The sequence below is a fragment of the Anomaloglossus baeobatrachus genome, chromosome 11 (genome assembly GCF_048569485.1).
Source record: "Anomaloglossus baeobatrachus isolate aAnoBae1 chromosome 11, aAnoBae1.hap1, whole genome shotgun sequence".
Classification (NCBI taxonomy): Eukaryota; Metazoa; Chordata; class Amphibia; order Anura; family Aromobatidae; genus Anomaloglossus; species Anomaloglossus baeobatrachus.
In genome coordinates, this window is record NC_134363.1 from 12,365,304 (window position 1) to 12,380,915 (window position 15,612).

General features: G+C 47.2%; 1 protein-coding gene across 1 annotated transcript in view; it reads left to right on the forward strand.

Moving 5' to 3' along the window:
- The window catches only part of LOC142256202 (neo-calmodulin-like), a 75,855-nt gene extending 61,008 nt beyond the window's left edge, over positions 1 to 14,847 (forward strand). The window contains exon 7 of the mRNA XM_075327772.1: positions 13,640 to 14,847. Coding sequence (XP_075183887.1) covers positions 13,640 to 13,865 — 226 coding nt within the window. The 3' untranslated portion in view covers positions 13,866 to 14,847. The remainder of the gene's footprint in view (positions 1 to 13,639) is intronic.
- Positions 14,848 to 15,612: the final 765 nt, after the last annotated feature.

The following is a 15,612-nucleotide window of genomic DNA, read 5'->3' on the forward strand; positions in this document are numbered from 1 at the left end:
TATGGGGGAGGCACGGGAGAAATCTTGTACGCGATTGTGGGAAGAGGAGATAAGAGAGGAGCAGAGAAGGAGATCTTGTGAGGATCTGAGGTTGCGTGCAGGTAGGTATCGGGAGACTAGGTCACAGATGTAGGGAGGAGACAGGTTGTGCATGGCTTTGTAAGTCATGGTTAGTGTTTTGAACTGGAGTCGTTGGGGGATGGGAAGCCAGTGAAGGGATTGGCAGAGTGGCGAGGCTGGGGAGTAGCGAGGGGAGAGGTGGATTAAGCGGGCCGCAGAGTTTAGGATAGATTGGAGGGGTGCAAGAGTGTTGGAAGGGAGGCCAGAGAGCAGGAGGTTGCAGTAGTCGAGGCGGGAGATGATGAGGGCATGCACTAATGTTTTTGCTGATTCTTGGTTCCGTGACCCTGGGGGTAGCTTGTAAAAGGGGTTATGTACAAGGGAATGTTATGAAGGTTTATATCGTGATGCCACTTGCAGGTTGCGGCTATGTTGATGGAGCCACCACTGCACAGGTTATCACCGCTGGGGCTGATGGTAATGGCAGCCGGGATGTTGGGCCCTCCGCAAGTAGGGCTGGGCCCCAGGGGCTTGATGGTGGAGTTAGGCGTGGAAATTATGTAGACCACACAGTAGGTTGAAGTGCAACTGGGTCTTTTACTCACTGTTCGGTGAAAGTGAATACCCAATTCCTTCCTCTGGTATCCTTCATCCCGGTGCCGGTTTAGTAACCTGGTAGCTTCTTTCCCCTACACCTTCCACTTGTTGGTGGAACTCCCTTCCCGGGAGCGTCTGGGGGTCCCCTCCTTTCTGTCTTTCAGTCTCTGGTCCGTATGGCGGACAGTGTGAACCCTGTAGGGTCGGTGTTCTGTTCCGGTCCCTGGTTCTCCCATTACTGCTGATGCCCCCGGACTTTTGGGTCAGTATGGTCCTGGATGGTCCCCTCACTGTGCAGGTATTTGTCAGGTAGCCTGAAGCGTTCGCCTGAACTAGGGCCCTGTGCCCCGTCGGTGCTTTGGTTCCAGGGGTACCTCGTCGTACCCTCCCTGACAACCACTCTCCTATACCAGCCAGGTCACTGTTACACGACCCAGTTGGGAGACACGTCCGTCGCCTGCTACTGTCACTTCAGAGCTGATTCCTTTACTCGTAGATACAAAAAACAATGTTCTGAAGAAAACAAATGAATGAGTTGTTGAAAAGTTGTGAATAGGAGACATTGTGATTTGGACCCGTAAATTGAATTTATTCCCAAAGATTCCCGGAATAGTGAACAATGGAATACAGAAAACACAGACTGTGCACAGAGTGATGAATCAATAATGCTGCGTATTGTACAGACGTCTGCTCTATGTCGCAGCCACAGCACCAAGCCAAGAACATCGTGGTTCAAGCTGGTTTATCAAATCACCGAGTCTGCCTTTATTTTTCACGAAGACCTGTATTTTTGCCTTCATACTCTCGTCAGAATGCGGTGACGCAAAAATGATTTTAGCCCATAAAACGTGTTTTTATTCAGTTAACCTTATTAACTAGAAATTAATGAGTCAGTTTTAGTTAATCAAATAGCCAATTAGGAGGGACTGTCATATCTAATATATAAAGCTGAATGTGTGAGTGTGTGTGTGTGTGTGTGTGTGTGTGTGTGTGTGTATGTCCGGGATTGGCATCTGCACCGTCGCAGCTACAGCCACAAAATTTTGCACACTCACACGTCTGGACCCCGAGAGCGTCATAGGCTATGTTTTGAGGGGAAATTTTAACCCTGCGCTTTACAGTTATTCGTTAAAAAACCTGCCTTCATTTAAGCGAATGGAGCTGCGAGCCACAATGCAGCCAGAACTTCAGAAGAATACGCAGCCACGCCCTTATATGGAATGTTGGCGTGTCGCAATGCAGCCAGGGAAAGAGACAGACACAGACAGGGAAAGAGGCAGACACAGACAGGCTAAGAAACAGACATAGACAGGGTAAGAGACAGACACAAAGAGACAGACACAGACAAAGAGACAGACACAGACAAAGAAACAGACACAGACAAAGAGACAGACACAGGGAAACAGACAGACAGGGAAAGAGACAGACAGGGTAAGAGACAGACAAAGACAGGTAAAGAGACAGGCAAAGAGACAGACACAGGGAAAGAGACAGAGGGAAAGAGGGAAAGAGACAGACAGGGAAAGAGAGGGAAAGAGACAGACAGGGAAAGAGTCAGACAGGGAAAGAGACAGACAGGGAAAGTGACAGAGATAGATAGACAGGGAAAGAGATAGACAGACAGGGAAAGAGATTGAGACAGACGGAGAAAGAGACAGAGACACTCAGAGACAGACAGGGAAAGAGACATACAGACAAAGAGATGGAGAGAGAGAGACAGAGAGATATATACAGAGGGGGAGACAGACAGAGAATGAGAGAGAAACAGAGAGACAGTTACTAACCTGGGCGTTAATACATTCTATTTATATATTCTATCCCGGGAATGTTAATACATTCTATTTTATTAACAACAGTTATTAACCCGGGCGAAGCCGGGTAGTACAGCTAGTCCTGTATAAAAGCCAAAGCAGGGAATGCAGCAGCCGTTTTATGGTAAATCTGTATAGTGAAAGAACATCACAGCTCACAGCTCAGTCATAGAGATAAGGGGGAAAAAACCCCATAAAACACTGAGGAAACTGTACAGATAGTGTGTGACAGCTCAGCAGTCAGAAAGTATACCATTCATTTATCTATAGCAATATACAGTATTGTGAGGTCACTTTAAAGGCTTAGTTTGCTTTAATAGGGTAGAGATGTTTTACCCTAACTGTATTGTCACAATGTGATTGCAGAATAGTGAGGGACAGGGAGCTCCTATAAGGTCTTTCATGCTAGGGCACCCTAGGCTATCACTAACCTCAGAGTTACCCCTAATGGTGGCGGTACCCGAGTCCCATGTCTGGCTAATCTCCTGACCAGATCTAATCTGTTCCAACCCCAGGGAAGGAAGGGGCAGAAGTGTGGTGGCAAAATAGATTAAGATAGACAAGTGTAAACCAAAATTCAGAAATTCAGACACACACAAACTCACAGGCAAAATCAGTAGGAGACTAAGGATAAAAGCAAGAGCAGGAAGGCAGCAACAAATTACACCAAGGGTTAACACCACAACAACCACCAGTAAGTCTGGATCACAACACCTCACTAGACCAGTATAGGTAAACTATAGCTGGCATTAATAGAATAGTCCAGCCAGCATTTATAGGAGGAAAGCAAATGTGACTGGCTCCCCCACAACATGTGATCAAAGGAGATTAACAAGCAGCTCAGCAGAGATTAGCTCTTACTAGGCTGTCTATGTCTGTGGGTCGACGCCAGAGTCTCAGCCTCCCTGATCATAGACATCTGAGAAGCTAGCAGCCAAGGTGTCAGAATCTGTAGTCTCCACAGATTTGTCTCGGTCGTCTCCCTGCTGTTTTGAGACCAGTGACAGCCTTAGGACTGGCGCCTTCCACCTCCATCTAGTCTCCTCATTTAAACGAGGTTTCCTTTCCTTTGGCGTTTCATGAGTTAATTTCGCTTTTGTTGCCAGCAGCTCTGCGCAGGGCAGGTTGGCTGCTGTTGTTGCTTTGGGTCTACGCCCATTTAGTTTAAAAACTGGAGCCTTCCCAGGAGTCCTTGCTGCTGTTAGAATCATTCCTACTCTGGCCACCCTGGTGGAAGGAACTGCTGAGGTTTTGTCCTGTGCCCATCCACCTGTTACTATTAGAGTCCATCTAATATGGTGAAGTTTGGTGTTTTTGTATCCTTCTGTCTATTCTCCCTGTCTGTATTCCTTCCCTGGTATTTCTGTATTGTACTGACGAGTCTAGTGTACGCGCCGGCCTACTCACTAGACAGGGTGAGTTTAGGGCCAGCTGAGGGACCCAGGTATCCTGCTTGCCGACAGGTCGAAAGAACCTTTATAGGGACACTAGGGAGCTTAGGAGTCAGCTTGAGGTGAGTTCAGGAGGTGCCTCCTCACCCCTCTCCCTAGCGGCAGGGACCTCTGTTGTATTGTGACCGCAGTGTTCCCCCCTTATTTTGTGGTGTTTTTGTTGTGCGTCAGACACCGGTTGGTCTCATCGTGTGTGTCACCCATTTATACGCCCTCTCCTACTCCATGCATGACATTAACAGCAGCCCATATTTTTTTCCTGCGTCACTCTGTCTAAGGCTGCAGCAATTGCACAGCTGTTGCAGACCCTGTCCCAGGAGTTTTTGGACATGCGGTTTGAGGTTGTGCCGCAGCTGCAACAAATTACTGGCTTTCTGATGTCTGCGCATGCGCAGGCACAACCAGAACCCAAAATAGCACTTCCGGATAAGTATTCTGGTGGGAGGGATAGATTTACCACCTTCAGGGAGGCCTGTAAATTATACTTTAGGCTCCGCCCTCTCACTTCCGGGAGTGAGGAACAGAGTGGGGATTGTTGTCTCTCTGTTGCGGGGAGATCTCTAGTCCTGAGCCTTCTGTGTGCCGACCGACTCTCCATCATTAGGTTCAGTGGACGAGTTTTTTGCGGCTTTGGCCCTTGAACCCTGAAGGCATTATGCTCGCAGAGTATAAACTCCAAAGGCTCCAGCAGGGAGCATGGCCAGTGGAAGAGTATTGTTTTGAGTTTCGGAGGTGGGCCACTGAAACCCAGTAGAATGACCCAGCGCTTAGGAGTCATTTCTGTCAGAGGTTGCCAGCTAAGCTTAGGGACTCTCAGGTGCAATACTCCGCCCCGGAGTTGCTGGAGGCCGCCATGGCCAGCACCAGTAGTGTGGATCGACGTCTCAGGGAAAGACCCTCCAAGACCCTGTCCACTGTCATTTTGCCCAGGTAGGTGCAAGCCGACGAACCTATGTAGTTGAGGGAAGCCTACCCGAAGACTGAGTCACTTGAGGTTTGACTACTGGCAGGGACTTCCATTGTATTGTGACCCCGGTGTTCCCCCTTATTTTGTGGTGTTTTTTTGTGTGTCAAAACACGTTGGTCTGATCACGGACTTCTCCTACTACGTGCATGAGAGGATCATGATGGCACCATGACAATTGGTGATGCCGGCAAAAAATCTCCTTGTGACGTGTATTATACAAGGCACCATCCTGTTTTTATTACTTTTTCAAATATTATGGACTAACAGCTGTTGCAGACCCTGTCCCAGGAGCTTTTGGACATGTGGTTTGAGGTTGTGCAGCAGCTGCAACAAATTACTGGCTTTCTGGTGTCTGCGCATGCCCAGGCACAACCAGAACCCAAAATAGGACTTCCGGATAAGTATTCTGGTGGGAGGGATAGGTTTACCACCTTCAGGGAGGCCTGTAAATTATACTTTAGGCTCCGCCCTCTCACTTCCAGGAGTGAGGAACAGAGTGGGGATTGTTGTCTCTCTGTTGTGGGGAGATCTCTAGTCCTGAGCCTTCTGTGTGCCGACCGACTCTCCATCATTAGGTTCAGTGGACGAGTTTTTTGCGGCTTTGCCCCTTGAACCCTGAAGGCATTATGCTAGCAGAGTATAAACTCCAAAGGCTCCAGCAGGGAGCATGGCCAGTGGAAGAGTATTGTTTTGAGTTTCGGAGGTGGGCCACTGAAACCCAGTAGAATGACCCAGCGCTTAGGAGTCATTTCTGTCAGAGGTTGTCAGCTAAGCCTAGGGACTCTCAGGTGCAATACTCCGCCCCGGAGTTTATGGAGGCCTCCATGGCCTGCGTCAGTAGAGTGGATCGATGCCTCAGGGAAAGACCCTCCAAGACCCTGTCCACTGTCATTTTCCCAAGGTAGGAGCTCTCACCGGTGCAAGCCGACGAACCTATGTAGTTGGGGGAAGCCTCCCCGAAGACTGAGTCACTTGAGGTTTGACTACCGGCTGGGACTTCCATTGTATTGTGACCCCGGTGTTCCCCCTTATTTTGTGATGTTTTTGTTGTGTGTCAAAACACGTTGGTCTGATCACGGACTTCTCCTACTACGTGCGTGAGAGGATCATGATGCCACCATGACAATTGGTGATGCCGGCAAAAAATCTCCTTGTGACACGTATTATACAAGGCACCATCCTGTTTTTATTACTTTTTCAAATATTATGGACTAACAGATATAAAAATAAGAAATTGGCCAAGAACCAAGCTCCCGTGTGTACGTGTGATCTTATGCGTGCCAGATATGAGCTAGTGCAGAAGGAGGACACAGAGGAGAACATTGCAAGGAAGCAGCCTATTGCATCACCCGGATCCGCTATAAATTACATCTCCAGGACACAGGGAACCACATTGTCTCCGGACGCTTGTCGGAGCCTTCGCTGACTACGGAGGTCTGATCGGTGAGTTACGATATTATTCTAACTGATCTGCACTTAGATTATAGATTAAATATAGAAGAATAAATAATGATAAGCTAATAATAAATAGACAATTATAAAAATATGTGATTGTGCAGAGTCCTATAGTAAAGTGTCATTTCACAATGACGCAAAGAGACAGGTCCAGAAAAGGGAAAAGCCTCATAAAGCATCAATATGTTCTAAAAAAGGGTTCAGAATTGTCCCCCATTTTAATTGCCGCTTCTATAAACCAGAGAGCTGGAAAGAATCAAATTATATTTAGAGTCTGCCAATGTATTGCGCTTAGACGCCTTAAACGTTGTTTTGTAATATTAGTGGAAATATTCATTTTTATGTGTCCCTTAATTGTGTTTGCTTTTGCAGCTGCTGATTGGCATTGAGCGGTTAATATTTACAGAATGTATAGAAATGTAATATATGTTACTTTATACTTTTCAGACTAAATAATCTTCTTGGAAATGTCTCTGCTGATTCTTCTTCTAGTAATATTCATCCCAGGTATGGCGCATTTGTGCCCTTATATCTTATAGTTATTTATTTTATTACATGGTTGGGTCTTTCCAAACTGAAGTTGATAATGTTAGTTCTCTAGTATATGTGATACAGCAATATATACACTATATATGTGATACAGCAATATATACACTATATATGTGATAGAGCGATATATACACTATATATGTGATAGAGCGATATATACACTATATATGTGATAGAGCGATATATACACTATATATGTGATAGAGCGATATATACACTATATATGTGATAGAGCGATATATACACTATATATGTGATAGAGCGATATATACACTATATATGTGATAGAGCGATATATACACTATATATGTGATAGAGTGATATATACACTATATATGTGATTGGCTTGATAAGTCACATCAGTGTTTTGTGAATGCTGTTACGCTTGCCGGGCGAGCAAGGATATAGTGGACCCACTGGGCTGCAAAACACAGAAAACCCAGGTGGGCTGCTTGACTACGGACCCAAACCTGGTTTTCACCAGAGCTCCTCATGGTGAAGGTGTTACACTGCAGGACTGGTCTGGGTGCCACTTGGGAAGACTGGTGGCACGTCGGCCGGCCCCCAGGGGTATGGGAGCAACAGACTCTGGTATAGGATTGTGGCAGCAGCTGGTGAAGTGGTTCCGTCTGGGATGCATGGACGGACAGATGGATGGATGACAGCAGCTGGTGTAGAGCCTCGGTTCCATCCGGGATGGATGGATGGATGGATGGATGACAGCAGCTGGTGTAGAGGTTACGTCTGTGATGGATGGATGATAGCAGCTGGTGTAGTAGTTCTATCCGGGATGGACGGATGGATGGATGGCAGCTGCTGGTGTAGAGGTTCCGTCTGGGATGGGTGAATGGACGGATAGATGGATTACAGCAGCTGGTGTAGTGGTTCCGTCCGGGATGGATGAACGGAAATATGGATGACAGCAACTGGGATAGTGGTTCCGTCTGGGATGGATGGACAGACGGATGGATGGATGACAGCAGCTGGTGTAGAGGTTGCGTCCGGGATGGATGGATGACAGCAGCTGGTGTAGAGGTTCCATCCGGGATGGATGGATGATAGCAGCTGGTGTAGAGGTTCCATCCGGGATGGAAGGATGACAGCAGCTGGTGTAGAGGTTCCATCCGGGATGGATGGATGACAGCAGCTGGTGTAGAGGTTGCGTCCAGGATGGATGGATGACAGCAGCTGGTGTAGAGGTTCCATCCGGGATGGATGGATGATAGCAGCTGGTGTAGAGGTTCCATCCGGGATGGAAGGATGACAGCAGCTGGTGTAGAGGTTCCATCCGGGATGGATGGATGATAGCAGCTGGTGTAGAGGTTCCATCCGGGATGGATGGATGATAGCAGCTGGTGTAGAGGTTCCATCCGGGATGGATGGATGATAGCAGCTGGTGTAGAGGTTCCATCCGGGATGGATGGATGATAGCAGCTGGTGTAGAGGTTGCGTCCGGGATGGATGAATGACAGCAGCTGGTGTAGAGGTTGCGTCCGGGATGGATGACAGCAGCTGGTGTAGAGGTTGCGCCGGGATGGATGGATGACAGCAGCTGGTGTAGAGGTTGCGTCCGGGATGGATGGATGACAGCAGCTGGTGTAGAGGTTGCGCCGGGATGGATGGATGACAGCAGCTGGTGTAGAGGTTGCGTCCGGGATGGATGGATGACAGCAGCTGGTGTAGAGGTTGCGTCCGGGATGGATGGATGACAGCAGCTGGTGTAGAGGTTCTGATGCGCCCAGCCGGGGCTTGGGGATTTCTCATCACAGGGCCGGTGTAGGAGAGGGTTGTCACAGCAGCCAGGCCCGGTTCTGTTCCCCGGCAGAGTCAATAAAGATGCGGCAGGGGTCGGGGATATTGGGAGTAGTTGTCTCGTGACGCCACCTGTAGTATGCGGCTATGATGGGAGCCGCCGCTGCGGAAGGTCTCTCTCTTCTGGGGTGGATGATAACTCAGCTCGGTTGTTGCAGCTCTCCACAGGTAGAGCTAGGCCCCAGGGAGGATGATGGTGATAGTAGTGGCCACTGGCGCCGGAGCGCAGGGCAACAGCGATAGCAGTGATGGGACGATACAGGGGTTGCAGTCTAAGTTCCTTTACTCACTGAGCTGTTGCCGCCCTTGGAGTGCTGATTTCCGCCGTGATGCGCTCCATCCGATCCCGGGTATTTTGGAGGCTAGGATCGGTGTTGTGGATTGTGAGCCCTTCCTCCCTGAGCTGTGTTTGGTGAGTCCCTGTGACTTATAGCTACACAGGGACCCATGTCCTTGGCTTGGTTGCCGTCCCGTATAGCAGGCAGCGCGAGTCCACTGTTGAGCCGGACCATGATCACGACTCCTGGCTATATTTGCTGCTTTGCCCCGGGCACTGTTTGTAGGCTAAGGGATTTGGAAACCCCCGCCCGGCAGATTCTACTGGTGGGACTTGAAGTTCCCACCAGCCTAGAGTTCTGCACACCGTCTGCGCCGGTCCTGAGGGAGCTAACAATCTATCCTCAGCGACTGTGTACTCCTCTGTTTCACATATTCCACCGGTTGTCTCCTACTCCTGTCTGCTTGGCGCAGACTTCCCTTCTCCTGTTGTGTGTTTTGTGCTCCTTCCACCCCTGTAACTCGCTCCTCTCCCAGATCTTCTGGACTAGTGGGTGGGAGGCCCCATACCTTGTGGTGGTCATCCTAAAAAAACCCTACCATAGTCCGGGTCAGGAAAAGAGCAACTAGCTGTGTGTTTAGGTGGATAATGTGGTATCGGCACTGACCTCCTTTGTACCTGGAATGAATGCTGCACCTTAAGTGAGGTGCAGTACCCTGTGGCGACTGAAGCCTCAGGGTGCCACAGTTCCATCCGGGATGGATGGATGACAGCAGCTGGTGTAGTGGTTCCGTCCAGGATGGATGGATGGACAGATGGCTCACAGCAGCAGCAGATAGTGTAAACAGCAGCAGAACTCTGCATTACAGACAGGTATGAGCAATATGACTAGCAACAGAGAACAGCAGCAGAAGCAGCAGCACAGTGCTATAGGACCTGACAACTAGCAATGACTAAACTCATCGCCCAGGCACCAAGCATAGGGCTAGGAAGTCTTAAATACCTACAGCCTCCCAGGTGACCAGGGTAGCACATCCAGGTAACAGGTTACTGGCTCATTAAGAAAGGGGGTGCACCCTAAGGACAGAAGCTGGAGCTCTGCATGGTGTACAGACGCTCCGGGAGGCAGCAACATGAGACAGAGATGGAACCCTTGCAGCAGGACGCCCAGACAGGTGAGAACGCCGGTAGGAGCCTGCTAGGATACAGGTGTAGCGCCCCTGAGACCCTCAGGGCACTACAGGGAACTGCATTCTTTTGGGGATGCAGCACCTACCCCCTGGGACCTGGAGTAACAGTGCCGATACCACCAAAGCACAACCGAAATCCTAGTATCCACTCAACACCAGGCATAGAAGGGTTAACAAAAGGGATTAGCCAGCCTGGTGGGAGGACACAGTCAGTCAGTTGAGAGTACACGGAGAGGTGTATGGACGTGCCTGAGCTGGGTCTGTGCAGCGGTGTCCCCGGGGACACAGGAGAGAGGTCTCCAGGTCGGGTACCGGAGATACCGCTGGGACCGAGCACGAACGGGGCACGGGGCCCTAGGTCAAGCTCAAGTTTTATACTGTCTGGCAAATACCTGCCCGGTGAGGACACCTTCACGGACTTCACCGAACCAAATAATCTGGGGGCATCAGCGGTAAACTAGGATTGAGGTTCGGACACTTACCTCCCTGCAGGGTCCGCACTGCCTGCCGTACGGAGAAGGAGACTGTACCCCAAAAGGGACAGTCAGGGCCCCCAAATGCTTCATGCTACGGAGACTCAACCAACAGATAGTGCCGGGGACAGAGCAACCTGGGTCACTACATTGGCACTGATACTCCTGGGACCGCAACCAGCATACCAAGGGTCCATGTGAGTAGACTGTTAAAGTCAACCTAGTGTGGTCTCCGTTATTATACACCAAACATCTCCCAGACACAGCCCTACCTGCGGAGGACCTAACACCATTGCTGCAATCACCACCAGCTCTGGGAGTACCCACATTCAGCAGCGGCGGTTCCCTTCCTTAACCGCAACCCACAGGTGGCGCCACATGACAAAAACTCATCATCCCCTGTAAATATTCCCATTAACAAAAGGGGCCGAGGGCACGGAAACGGGCAACGGCCACCAAAGTGACATTCCCATTACATATATTGCCCGGGACCGAGTACCCCTTTCTCTGGGCGCTACACCGGCCTGGGCGTTACAGTTATTTAATAGGGAAGCTGCTGCTGCTCCACGTGGATAGTGAGATTAGGAGTTTAACACTAGAAGTCCCAGAGAGGGGTCATTTGACATTTTTACCATTGGAACCCTATGGAGCAAGAAATTTCTGGGACTTTTAGTGCTAATGCTCGGCAGTTTAGTTACATAGGCCGGCGATAGTTTAGAATAGGGACGTGCAGTGTAGTGACGTCTGTACCACAAATAGGCACATGAAATCATACAAATCAGGATTGCAGGTACTTGTAGTGCGTGATAAACAGTTGCATGTTGGCAATTGTAATTGCCTTTAGAAAACTGAAAAAGACCGCTCTGGTTTTAGCCACTGTAGCCACGTATTATTGGTGGGCTACAAAAACATTGTTGGTGCAGTGTCTACACATTGCATCTTGCCAATTTTAATTGCCTTTACAAAATGAAAAAAACATGGCACTGTGTATACCACATCTTATCGGCGGTCCTAATAAAGTTTCAGTGCAGTATCTAAAAAGTGTTTATTGCCACTTTTCTTGATCTGCTGTAAATTCCGCGCTGAAATATATATATACGGTGCCTTGCGAAAGTATTCAGCCCCCTTTGAATTTTTGAACCTTTTCCCACATTTCAGGCTTCAAACATAAAGATACAAATATTAATGTTCTGGTGAAGAATCAACAACAAGTGACACAATTGTGAAGGTGAACAATATTTATTGCTTATTTTAAACTTTTGTAAAAAATAAAAAACTGAAAATTGGGGCGTGCAATATTATTCATCCCCTTTACTTTCAGTGCAGCAAACTCCCTCCAGAAGTTGATTGAGGATCTCTGAATGATCAATGTTGTCCTAAATGACTGATGATGATAAATATAAGCCCCTGTGTGTAATCAAGTCTCCGTATAAATGCCCCTGCTCTGTGATAGGCTCAGGGTCTGTGGAAAGCGCAGAGAGCATCATGAAGACCAAGGAACACAACAGGCAGGTCCGTGATACTGTTGTGGAGAAGTTTAAAGCCGGATTTGGTTACAAAAAGATTTCCAAAACTTTAAACATCCCAAGAAGCCCTGTGCAAGCGATCATATTGAAATGGAAGGAGCATCATACCACTGCAAATCTACCAAGACCCGGCCGTCCATCCAAACTATCATCTCACACAAGGAGCAGACTGATCAGAGATGCAGCCAAGAGGCCCATGATCCCTCTGGATGATCTGCGGAGATCTACAGCTGAGGAGGGAGAGTCTGTCCATAGCACAACAATCAGTCGTACACTGCACAAATCTGGCCTTTATGGAAGAGTGGCAAGAAGAAAGCCATTTCTCAAAGATATCCATAAAAAGTGTTGTTTAATATTTGCCACAAGCCCCTGGAGACACCAAACATGTGGAAGAAGGTGCTCTGCTCAGAGGAAACCAAAATCACACTATTTGGGCACAATGCCAAATGATATGTAACAGCAACACAGCTCATCACCCTGAACACAGCATCCCCACTGTCAAACATGGTGGAGGCAGCATCATGGTTTGGGCCTGCTTTTCTTCAGCAGGGACAGGGAAAATGGTTAAAATTGATGGGAAGATGGATGGAGCCAAATACAGGACCATTCTTGAAGAAAACCTGTTGGAGTCTGCAAAAGACCTGAGACCTGGACGGAGATTTGTCTTCCAACAAGACAATGATCCAAAACATAAAGCAAAATCTACAATGGAATGGTTCACAAATAACCGTATCCAGGTGTTAGAATGGCCAAGTCACAGTCCAGACCTGAACCCAATCGAGAATCTGTGGAAAGAGCTGAAAACTGCTGTTCACAAACGCCTCCATCCAACCTCACTCAGCTCCAGCTGTTTACAAAGAATGGGCGAGAATTTCAGCCTCTCCATGTGCAAAACTGATAGACGCATACCCGAAGAGACTGCAGCTGTAATCGCAGCAAAAGGGGGCGCTACAAAGTATTCACTTATAGGGGATGAATAATATTGCACGCCCCAATTTTCAGTTATTTATTTTTTACAAAAATTTAAAATAAGCAATAAATTTCCTTCCTCTTCACAATTGTGTCACTTGTTGTTGATTCTTCACCAGAACATTCACATTTTATCTTTGTGTTTGAAGCCTGAAATGTGGGAAAAGGTTGAAAGATTCAAGGGGGCTGAATACTTTTGCAAGGCACTGTATATGTTTTTCCTCAGTTTATATTAAGCTAAGTCAGCATGAATCACGAAAATCTTATGACCAGAAAGTCTTGTATCTGAGTATATTTCAAACGCTATTCTGAGTGGATATCTTCATATGATATTTACTCAGCATTTCACCACAACGATATCATCATTACTGCAGCTTTATCTTTTGAAGGCCTTGTAACCTCTGCCGGAGGTAATAGCAGTAAGGATGGACCGCTGCTCATGGGCACTGCTGTGTGCTTACCCCCCAGGTCAAAATATGTCAGCCAGCCCCTGGATGGGCAGAATAATGAGGGGCAGAGACAGTGAAGAAGACATCAAAGCAGCATTCCATGTGTTTGACAAGGATGAAAACGGCTTCATTAGCGCTGCTGAGCTCCGTCATGTGATGATACATATGGGGGAGTCATTAACGGATGAAGAGGTCGACGAAATGATCAGGGAAGCAGATATCAATGAGGACGGTCAAATAAATTATGAAGAGTTTGCACAAATGATGCCAGCAAAGTGAAGATTGTACAGAATGTGTTTAAACATTGTACACATACACACTATACACATACACACACTGTACACATACACACTATACACATACTGTACACATACACACTATACACATACACACACTGTACACACTGTACACATACTGTACACATACACATTATACACATACTGTACACATACACACTATACACATACTGTACACATACACACTATACACATACACACACTGTACACACTGTACACATACACACTATACACATACTGTACACATACACACTATACACATACTGTACACACTGTACACATACACACTGTATACATACTGTACACACTGTACACATACACACTGTATACATACTGTACACATACACACTATACACATACTGTACACACTGTACACATACACACACTGTACACACTGTACACATACTGTACACATACACACTATACACATACTGTACACATACACACTATACACAGACTGTACACACTGTACACATACACACTGTATACATACTGTACACACTGTACACATACACACTGTATACATACTGTACACATACACACTATACACATACTGTACACACTGTACACATACACACACTGTACACACTGTACACATACTGTACACATACACACTATACACATACTGTACATATACACACTATACACATACTGTACACACTGTACACATACACACTGTATACATACTGTACACACTGTACACATACACACTGTATACATACTGTACACATACACACTATACACATACTGTACACACTGTACACACACACACTGTACACATATACTGTACACATACGCACTGTAAACAATGTATACATGAACCATACACATACAAACAATAAAGTACACGCACATTATACTCAGGATTTGCTCAAGATGATAACAACTGATGTATTTCATGTGTTGAATGTCCACAATAAATACCGAAAACAATAAAGCTCAGCACAACATATGTTATATTCTGAGATATCGCAGCATCAATTTGTTTTTGTTCTTGCACCTGAAAATAAAAACAAAAATAATGAATCTGCAATACAAATATAAACACCATTTCTCTTTGATTAAGATCTTCGATTACACGGATAATTTCTGCAGATCCTGAAACTAATAATCTTTTTGAATTCTCATAAAGAGCAAAGTTTTATTTCCTTGAATGATATTCTGAGTTTTAGTCTCTTAGTCTTCTGACTTTTTATGGTGGTCACCAACAGCTTCGTGATCCTCCAGCAAATGGTCACACCAATCACCGGCACCTCCACCACAGCTTCCTGATTCTCCACCACGTATGGTCACACCAATCACCGGCACCTCCATCATAGCTCCCTGATCCTCCAGCACATGGTCACACCAATCACTGACCCTCCACCACAGCCCCTGATCCTCCAGCACATGGTCACACCAATCACTGACCCTCCAGCACAGCCCCTGATCCTCCAGCACATGGTCACACCAATCACTGACCCTCCAGCACAGCCCCTGATCCTCCAGCACATGGTCACACCAATCACTGACCCTCCACCACAGCCCCTGATCCTCCAGCACATGGTCACACCAATCACTGACCCTGTACTGTGGCACCCTGAGGCTTAAGTCGCTGCAGGGTATTGCATCTGTCTTAAGGTGCAGTACGTATCCCAGGTAAGAGGAGGTTAACCACTGGTGTTCAGAGCTTACACAACATCCTGTGCTCATAGCTTACACCCCACAGCTAGTCAGCAGTTACACAATAC